General features: G+C 32.3%; 3 protein-coding genes across 3 annotated transcripts; 1 reads left to right on the top strand and 2 right to left on the bottom strand.

The window, feature by feature from the left end:
• Window positions 1-1344: 1344 nt before the first annotated feature.
• On the bottom strand, window positions 1345-3890 carry LOC123703861 (60S ribosomal protein L5). Its single transcript, XM_045652043.1, has 7 exons — window positions 3764-3890; window positions 3155-3268; window positions 2916-3065; window positions 2511-2671; window positions 2163-2321; window positions 1806-1923; window positions 1345-1575 (listed from the first exon to the last, which is right to left on the bottom strand). Exons 1-7 carry the CDS (start codon window positions 3764-3766, stop codon window positions 1381-1383), a joined length of 900 nt encoding a protein of 299 aa, XP_045507999.1. The 5' UTR covers window positions 3767-3890; the 3' UTR covers window positions 1345-1380.
• A 578-nt stretch (window positions 3891-4468) lies between these two features.
• On the top strand, window positions 4469-6321 carry LOC123702922 (1-acyl-sn-glycerol-3-phosphate acyltransferase alpha). The gene is made up of 5 exons (XM_045650775.1): window positions 4469-4659; window positions 4732-4865; window positions 4939-5120; window positions 5220-5385; window positions 5469-6321. The coding sequence occupies exons 1-5, from the start codon at window positions 4469-4471 to the stop codon at window positions 5621-5623; spliced, it is 828 nt and encodes a 275-aa protein (XP_045506731.1). The 3' UTR covers window positions 5624-6321.
• A 142-nt stretch (window positions 6322-6463) lies between these two features.
• Window positions 6464-9361, bottom strand: LOC123702915 (protein-associating with the carboxyl-terminal domain of ezrin). Its single transcript, XM_045650764.1, has 7 exons — window positions 9024-9361; window positions 8768-8953; window positions 8549-8688; window positions 8226-8335; window positions 7733-8062; window positions 7405-7592; window positions 6464-7303 (listed from the first exon to the last, which is right to left on the bottom strand). Exons 1-7 carry the CDS (start codon window positions 9231-9233, stop codon window positions 6500-6502), a joined length of 1968 nt encoding a protein of 655 aa, XP_045506720.1. The 5' UTR covers window positions 9234-9361; the 3' UTR covers window positions 6464-6499.
• Between the last annotated feature and the right edge of the window lie 903 nt (window positions 9362-10264).

Raw genomic sequence — 10264 nt, 5'->3', positions numbered from 1 at the left:
ATAAAAATAAAATAAAACTATGTTTATTTTCGTAAGTATTAACAGATACACACATTATAAAATTGACTTGGACAGCTTGGACTTGAAGAATAGCCGTATTGGAAACTCCTGTAATAAGTTTTCATAAAATTACATTCTAATCAACAAACAATATTATAGTTACCTACATATAATATTTTTTAATTTTAAGTATCAAAACGGGTAAGTCCAATTTACCAATAAAATCTTCAAAATTGAAAATTGTGATGTGTTTGACCCTTCTTCATCGAATGTTTTTCTATACACATTATAAACAACACATCTTGCTTGTGATCGCAGCGGCTTTTTCGACATTTTCGAAGATTTTTTAGACAAAATCCTAAAAATTATTCATCAACTGCAAAAAAAGACAAATAATTTGACAACCAATTTGATAGTTGTCAAATAAGTTGCCACATGAAAATCTTTTATTTCTTAAATATAAATATGCCATCAGATTCTGGTAGACCTATATAATATTAGTAGGATTCAATCACAGGATTCAATGTTCAATTTTGACCAAAGAGTATGTTTTGACTTGACTTTCCTACGTATTTATTATAAGTATAGATAAAAAATATACATTCTATCCTTGTTCAAATCATCCTGTGACAGCAGTCCGACATACAGTCCGTCTGACAGCAACTTGCAAGTCTACTTGCAGGTGGAAACGCGGAATTAGACTTGCAAGTTGCTGTCGGACATTACTCGCGGAAGTTTTCTTGCAGGTGGACAGGCGGCCTAAGAACTTAAGAACCTAATTTCAGCGAAATGCATCAATGCATTATGGTTAAATGTGGGGAGACAGGTGGAGACAGATACTGTGCATAGATACGTAGAAGACGCGTGTAAGAAATGAGGGCATATTATAAAAAGATATGTTCAATTAAAGTAAACTTAAAATTGAAGCCTGCCTGAATACAGGTGTAGGCACAGGGTATAGGTATAAAAAAATGGTATATCCATACTAATATTATAAATGCGAAAGTAACTCTGTTACTCAATCACGCCTAAACTACTGAACCAAATTTGGTATGGAGATATTTTGATACCCGAGTAAGGACATAGGCTACTTTTTATCCCGGGAAAATAACGCAATCCCGGAAATCCCACGGGAACTATGCGGGTTTTTCTTTGACTGCGCGGGCGAAGCCTCAGCCGGAAACCTAGTTTTTATAACTCAAAAATTGAAAATTGAAGAAATATTTTCATATACCTATGCCAAGGTACTAGATCAGTTTTGTATAATGATAGGACATCTAAATAAGGCATAATATGTTAATTACAAGTCATATGAGTTAGAGGAAATCAAATGAAACTCAAAAGTCGAATAAATGGCTATATTTTGATAAAATAAACCATTTAAGCTTCTGCCTGAGCCTGGAGTTTCTTGACGTAAGACTCCTTCTTTTGCTTGATTCTGTTCTTTCTTTCGGCCAAGGTCAGCTTGCGTTTGTTCCAGCGTTTCTTCTTGGCTGGGTCCTTCTTGCTTTCCTTCTTCTTGTATGATGGATCGGCACGGATTGCTTCATGGGCCTTTTTGTATAATGTTTCAACCTATTTAAACAAACAAAATTAATAATTATCAAATTTCAATGAGAATTTACAGTTTAAAGGAATTTATAAATTCATATGTATTTGTTGCAAAATAAAATATTTTTCCTGAAATAATTTCAAGACATAAATATAATTTTAAAATGCAATGATTTTGTCCAACATCGACACTGCTCTAATAAAAATTATGCAGTAATTTGACTGGACGTAGCTTATACATTTGTATGACTTACCGCATCAGCAGCAACACCAAGTTTGATGTACTTGCTAAACTGTCTCTTGAATGAGTCTTCATCTTCCTGTTCTAAATTACGCATATATTCAGCAACATGGAGACCGAAAATATGTGACCTAGGAAGAAGAAAGGGTTACAAATTTAATTTATTATCAGCATCAACAATTTGATAGTTAGTAATTATATGGGTATGATTGTTATTAAAACCGGTTCAAAAAATTAATAATAATCCTTTTGACAACCAAAAGTTTTAATTATGCTCTTGCTCCAAAATGCTGTTTGAAAAGAAGATATACCTTTTTTTCAAAGGATGAATGGAGCATAATTTAATTTGTAAAATAAACAAAAGAAGTACCTATGAACTTCAGCGTTAAATTTCTTCGCTTCAGCATCATAGCCAGGGAACCTCTTAAGAGAGTGGGGAACATTAAGGCCACCATCAACGGCACCCTTCATGGCTCCGAACACTCTGGCACCAGTGGTGGTTCTGGCTAGACCAACATCCAGATAACACCTAGAAAAAACGAAAAAAAAAAAAAATTTATATAGTACAATGTTAATCTAAGATAGTAAATCATTAAAAAAATCAGCAAATTACGATGCACCATAAACACATACTCCCTGATTGTATGCTGTCTGTCCGCCCGTAATATATCATCATAATAAAACTATAAACAGCTATCAAAATATTACAATTTCTAACCTGAAAGCACCTGGTCCATTGTCGACTGGCTCAACATTGTATTCATCACCAGTGACTTCTGTCGCGCCAGTGTAAAGAGTGTCTAATCCTAGCCTTTGCAGCAGGCGCCTGGCCAGCAAGAGACCTGTGCAGTATGCAGCAGCATAGTTGGTCAAACCCACCTATGGTAAACAATTGTGAATTGATTAAAATCTGTGTAATAAATATATGTTTATTAAAAAAATGTTTTAAATTATCAGTATTGAACATATATCAACAGGGTGTTTTGCATTTGTACATTGCTTCAGACCGCCCGTTCAAAATCATCATTTGATATTTTCAAAAGTAGAAGTACAACTAACTGGCTTCAAGTGCCCAACTTTCTATTGGTAATCTCCCTTTGATAAAATATTTAAATTTAATTACCTTGATACCATAACGTGGTAATTCATGGGAGTAGGCAGCACAAACAATGTGGTCTCCTTCAATACGGGAGTATGCAACCTGGCAGGTGACATCCTTGTTTGATAGACGCACAATCAAACGGTATTTGGGAGTGTTATACTTGTTCTTGTCCTAAAATAATAAATATATCTGCAAGTCAGTTATGCCATATACATAAATTCAAAGAAAATTCATTGTATATCGGTTGCAGTTTATTTTACCTGAATGATAAGACGTTTGCGGGCATAGTAATCAGTTTTACCTTCACGGCGCCTCTTGAACTTAACTTGGTACCTTTTAAAGTATTGCTTATTCTTAACAACTTTCACGAAACCCTGTAACAATCATATTTTATTACAGCAAATGAGATACAAATTAACTAATAGATTATATCTTATGGCTTTATCAGAGACACTTTATAATCACGATTGTCGCTTCCGAACATAAACTATTGTATCATACACATAAAACATGGCATGAAACAAATAAATTTATGTCGTCCACGACATCAGATGACGCGCATGTGTCGATTTTTCATCATAATATAGGTTAATTAAAAAAAAATATGTATACAATTTTGTATTACTTTCACGCATTTTGTGAATGTTATTCATACAGTTCTGAAAGATAAATTTAATAATTGAATTAAGAGCAAATCAACAATATTATTCAGACACCGGGCATTGCAATATCACTAGACGATACATACGGCAACAATAATCACTGTTTATTTATGGCATCTTGAGTTAAAATTTAGAAATACTTTACAAATAAGATTTAAACTGTATACTAGGTATCACTCACTATAATATTTATCAAGAAAGTCTCACCATTTTAATTAAATCTACGTAATCCGCGCACTCCGGTTACTCGCGCGGAGGCGTAACCTGAAAAAGAAATTTTGTTTGACAATGACAAATTACGAATACGAGCAGCAATCAAAGTCATAGTCCATAGACCATCATACACCACAGATTAAGTAATATCCTTGAAATTTTTTTATTGCCAATAATTATTTAACCCTATTATTAATTTTTTATCAATCTGTTTGACTAATTAATCTAACAAACGAAACAAACACAAGACGAAATATATAATAAGATTTATCCTAACTTTGAAACTGTATCTTCATTAATTAAAAACAACTAAAAAATCACATAAAAAATGTACACAGTAACTAAACCAATAAAATGTTCCTTAATCTTAGATCGTTAAGTAACTTAAATGATCTAAGACGTTAATAATGCACACAAACAAACATAATAATAAACATATAACATAATATACTGATCACATAATAAAAAAATCATGAGTAAATTTGGTGGAGCATGGAATAACTTTTTGCACCTTAGCCATTAAGATACAATTTCATGTTCATTATATTTTACTAAATTACTTCAAGATACGTGTGAGCTGATACGTAAATTATTATTAAATAATAGATATTTTTATAGTAAATTATTAGAAATAGTAACATTGCGGTTAAATATATTTTCATTTGGTACTTTTTTATTTCCTCTTGTCTATGGTTCGTTATGGCTTCCTTCTATTCATATCCTGAATTATTTTTGGCGGGTTTTATATTTACCTTGCCCTTTTTATACGAAAAAAGCAATGTTTTTCGATATTACTTAAAGTTTTTTCTATATTACACTTATGTTTTAATAACATGTACCGTTTTATTACCAGTTGTGCTTCTTTACCCACGCGATGTGACGAATCTTGTGTAAGTTATTGATTATTTTTTAATTATATTTTCCTGACCTTTAAGCAATAAAATAATTTATTTCTGTTGCAGAGTTGCTTCTAGATTTTGTCGTTATGCTTCGCATATCGTCGGAATAGAATGGGAACTACGAGGACTAGAGAATTGGGATAATGAAGAGTGCTACATCGTTATATCAAATCATCAAAGCTCATTAGATATACTAGGTAAGATCATGTAATTTATTTAACTGACTTCCACCTAACTACAGTTTATTTATAAACCATTGTCACTTTGAAGGTATGTTCGAAATGTGGCCCCGCATGAAGCGGTGCACTGTTGTCGCCAAACGACCATTAATGTTCGCTGGTGCATTCGGTTTTGGAGCTTGGCTGTCTGGTTTAGTTTTCATAGACCGCTTAAAAACAGATAAAGCTCGACTACTTATGAAGCAAGCAACGGAAAGAGTTATAGCAGAAAAGGTAAAAAAAAAAAATATTTTATTTATATTAGTCCCTATAGTCATATAAAGTGGGTTCCTATATTTAAAACTAACTTAAAACAATTTTTTTATATTTCAGACCAAATTGTGGATTTTTCCTGAAGGAGCAAGATATAACAAAGGTTGCATTCAGCCTTTTAAAAAAGGTGCTTTTTATTTGGCCATTGATTCCCAAATACCAATCATGCCTGTTGTATTCAGTCAGTATTATTTTCTTGATAATGAAACAAAAACTTTTGAGCCAGGTAAGATACAAAGCTTTTCAAAAAAAAAAATGTCGTAAGAAATATTTGTAAGTACCTACTTAGTTATTTGAATTTTATTTTAGGGAAAGTTGTCATTACCACTTTACCACCAATTCCTACCAAAGGCATGACACGCGATGATTTGGAAACTCTGTCAGATATGGTACGACAACAAATGATAGAAGTTTTCAATGAGAGCTCTAAGGATCTAGTCAGGCAGAAGAAGATTGCTGTTTAAGTTTGATAAGTTTCTGTGCCATATGTGTCTTTTTTTTTTTTTTTTTTTGTAAGGTGTTTCTCAATGTTAGCCAGAAGGGCTTCTACATTTTAACGCGGAGTGTTTTAGTGGAGGAGGCCAGAAGGGCCCTAATCGGACGGGATCGCCATATGTGTCGTTATCTTGAGCCTTTTATTTATAGTCTCCATGTTATTTATTTGAAAGACTAGTTAAGTTTTTCCATTGATGCCATTTTCTAGTCATGTAGAGTTAGTTATTCAGAATGTATTCAGTCAAAGTATTATTTATTATATAATTAATCATAATCTCATTTATTTACCATGTAAATGAAACAATTTTTTAAAGATATTAAATATATTTGGCAAAGCCACTTATGTATTGCATTTTGGCTGTGTAACAAAAATAATTGTGTCTTAATTGAGCGGTTGTGAGACTGAGTGCTTGTTACTTCAATAATTCCAATATAATAAAATACAATCAGGAGTATGTATGAAGGCTAATTTTCTGTAACTACTGATATAGCTAATTATATTATGTATTTAATGTTTCAAAATACATAAGGATACATAAGTAAACCATTTAAATGTGTATATTGTTTATATATTATAATCATGAAGCTTTCTAAAAGTGATACATTTACAAGTGTTATGTATGTGTTGTATTTGTTTTAATTATTACTAAATATTTTAAACAAACATGCACTTATTATAATATATTAGAATCTCACATCTATGTCACTAACTTTCAAGTTTTTTTGATCTCATTATATACATTATTACCTCATTTAGAGGTTGAAATAATTTGTCCTATTATATCCCTGTTATTTTAATGCAATAAATATACAATGATAAGTATAAACTATATTTTTTCTTACAATCAATCATTCCATGTGTCCCCCCAACCCTCATTTTCATCCAGCTCATTATTAGGTACAAAATTTAATTTACTGCTGTAATCACCCACTTCACTTTCATCCCTTACTGGGGCTACTTTTTGCTTTTCTATGACTGGTGTCATATCAGCAAAGAAGTCAAATTCATCTGAGCCTTTCTTACTCTGATCAATCTTATTTTTTATATCTAACTCTGATATATCAATGATATTCTTTTTTGCTTCTAATGCTGCTTTTTGTAACAAAATGGAATGTTCTTTAGAACCTTCAGTATGTTGAAATTCTGTTTCTGTAAATTCTTGTGGCAAAGTTTTAGGTTCAAATAATGTTTCATCTATATGAGAACTTCCAGAATCTTCAATTCTTAATTTGTGATTGCTGTTATCCCAGTCATCCCAATCATCTTCAGATTCAACTGCTACTTGGTATGATGGTTTCACCGGAATTATTTCTATGTCCATTGATTCACTTCCAACGGGTGAAGGCCTTTCATTCAATGACAATGCTTGCTCAAATACAGATGTAGCAATATCTTGAGGATAAATACTTTCCGAACATGGATAATCTTGCAAAGTTTTTGCTTGAACATGGGTCTCAATTAAACTTGATTTTCCATTTTTGACTATAGATAATGTATTTGCGTTTGAATTTGGTCTGCCATCAGTAAAAAGTTTTGAGCGTTTTCCACCTACAACTGTATCAGCTCCCAATATTGGAACGAGTTCACTTAAACAAACAAGGGTAGCAGAAACCAAGGCATCATCTGTATCTTTTATTCCAAGTAAGAGCTGGAAAGAATAAAAAAATTAGAATTTCTCTGAAAATTAAATTCATACATTAATGAGCCATTCAACATTCTATAAATTAGTCTTAATTAACATGAAAGTACCTCTGGTAGGATATGTTGTGATAGCTCTTCATGAGAAAATACATGAACATATTTGGAAAAATGTGCTAATAGTAACATCCTAATTTGTCCATCCCTCACTGAAAATAATTGTATTATTCTTGGTTTTAAATGCTCTTTAAAGACACTTAAGCTGAAAAATCCACTATGTTCACCATTTTGAGTTCTATCTGTAATAAAACATATAAATAATTATTGCTCTATTCTCTTAATTCTTTAATATTTCATAAGCTAACATTACTGTTTAACATGTTGTTATATAGAACAATATATAGATAATATACATTATAATAGTTAATAGTTTTCTTACCGTTTCTAGGCTTAAGTATATATGGAATAACATCTTTTCTGGCAGTTTGATCTAAGAGGGTTAGCCTAGATAACAGTAAACCACCAAATTGCTTTGCAACGGTTTCCTCATCGTAACATTTTAGACATTGTAAAATGTTTGAAAAAAAATCCATCTTTTCTTCATTAGATTTAAGTGGTAAATAGTTCAAAAATTTATAAACAGAAATGAATTCATGATTAAAAAACTCATGTTGCATCACTTCTGAAAGGCTAGGTCTTTGTTTGCAGTCTGGGTTTTGAAGCCTTTCTCTACAAAATTTCTTGAATTCTTTCAAGTATGGCACCTCATCTGAAATAAATATACAAATAATATATTGCATCCTGTTCCCAAGTAGCTATCTAAAAAAATGACTTGATTTAATTTTTCCACACACTTTTTATCTTTATATGATCATAAAGATAGCAAACTACCATTAAATATTCTATATTTATCAGAAAGAATTAAATCATACCATCCTTGCAACCTTTGAAAATATCTTCCACAAGCACTGCAAATGCATACTGATCCACTTTTGTTGTTGGCTCATTTGTGTCCTCATTAGGGTCCACTGCTTTATCATATCTAGAAAATGTAAATTAATATAGCAACCTATTCTCAGACTTATCTAATAAAAAAATAAATATATATATAGTTAAGAAAGATTGGCATTCTGTTTCAGATAAGTTTATTTACAAACACTGTCAAATGAATTTAATAATATATCAGCTCATTTTGCTATAAACTTTTGAAAGAGTAAAGGTTTTAACTATCAATATTTCTATGCTAATTATTTACCTATGTATTCTAGATTGCTTTAAATAAGCTAAGGTCTGTTCAGAGAAATTACATAAATACTGCAACCCTCCTAGCTTCCACTGTCCATCTCCTGATACATATATTGCAGATGTACTTATGTTGTTGTGCGATACTTTACCCTGTAATATGTATTAAATCTGATTAATTACAAAAAAGATTTAGTAACAAGAAAATTGTATTAGATATTTAACAACTTACTTGTTCATGTAGAAATACTAATGCCTGTAAAATATTGTTAAGTCCTATACATTTTTGCAATGGTGTCTGCAAAGATATTACATGTCCCAAAGGTTGTATGTATTCAGTAGCCAAATGAAATGTAGACCTCTGCTGCCATGCTGATATATATCTCACTATGAACGGATGTCGATATTTTAAGATATTCTGGAAGATATGCAATTGTTTATTTTTATGTTGAGCAAATATCAAAGTACATTGTTGATAAAATTCTTACATTACAAAATTTCTCTAATGGCGTGGAGACGGTCCATAGTGGGCCTAAAATAGATTCTCCTTTGAATACAGACACTGATCCATCACTTTTTAACCCAAAGTATCTACAGCTATCTCGGATATTTGCCTGATAATGAGACCAAAAGTCCGTACATTCAGTTGGCTTTTCATTAATTTCAAGCCCTTTCAACTGTGAGGCGTCGTTACCCATATCTTATGATAATGATTAAAGTTTTTTAAAGTTAGTAGTTAACCACTCCGAGAAGAACATTATTTTCAATCTTTAAATTATCAAATTCTGTGTACAAAAATTTACGTCGTGCGTCGATAGTACACAGAAAATAATGACGTCAAAATTGACAACTGAGAATGTCAATTGTCAAATTACCAACACAGATATGATATCACAATCTGGTTATCTTGATTCTTACTTTCGCGTACAAATAACCGATGAAGAGGTAAGTGAAGAGGCAATTTTATGTATTATACAATGCAGTAGTTGGCACGAAAAAAAGCCTACAGCGGAGTTAGGACTTTAGAAATCCCTTCCTACAAATGTGGCTAGAACTCCTTACAAAAATATATAGGTATGTCTGTGGCTCTGTAAAGCTGCGTACAGACCGGCCAAACGAACGCCAACGAACGGGTTTCGTTAACCTTCGTTGTTGCAATCTGGACGGCTTAGCAAATGCCAACGATGGCTCGTTGGCGTGTGCCGGCGATCCGAAGCGTGGCGGTAACATCAAAGAAATCGAGCTATTTGATCGAACTCTGTTTGGACAGTCGCCGAAGGCCAACGAACGAACGCTCAGTTGAAGCAAGAGAGCGTAGCGTGTAGACGTCCAATTTGATTTCCCACCATTTAGATCATGGAGAAAAACAAAGAATGGAGTAACGACGATATGTTTTTATTAATAGATTTGTATAAAGAGAAGCCGTGTCTTTGGGATCCAACAAATCCTCGGGCCTGAGGGGGCCTCGCAAATATTTTTATTATTTAAAATTTAGTTCATTTTTATTTATTTTCATTATCAAACACTTGCGCGATTTAAATGAGTGAGTTTCTCGAAAACTAGAAGGCCGATTGGGATGATTCTTTTTTTGTTCGTTTATGTAACGATGAACTTAGGGAAGAGTGGAAGTTTGATCAAAATCGGTTCAGCAGTTTTTTGCGATGAGCACTTTACGAGTAGAATTTAATTATATATATTATATAAAGAACCGGAATCAAGTGCCAACGAA

This window comes from Colias croceus, chromosome 2, assembly GCF_905220415.1.
Source record: "Colias croceus chromosome 2, ilColCroc2.1".
NCBI lineage: Eukaryota > Metazoa > Arthropoda > Insecta > Lepidoptera > Pieridae > Colias > Colias croceus.
Note: the sequence above shows the minus strand (reverse complement) of the source record. Positions and strands in the feature narration are given on the sequence as shown.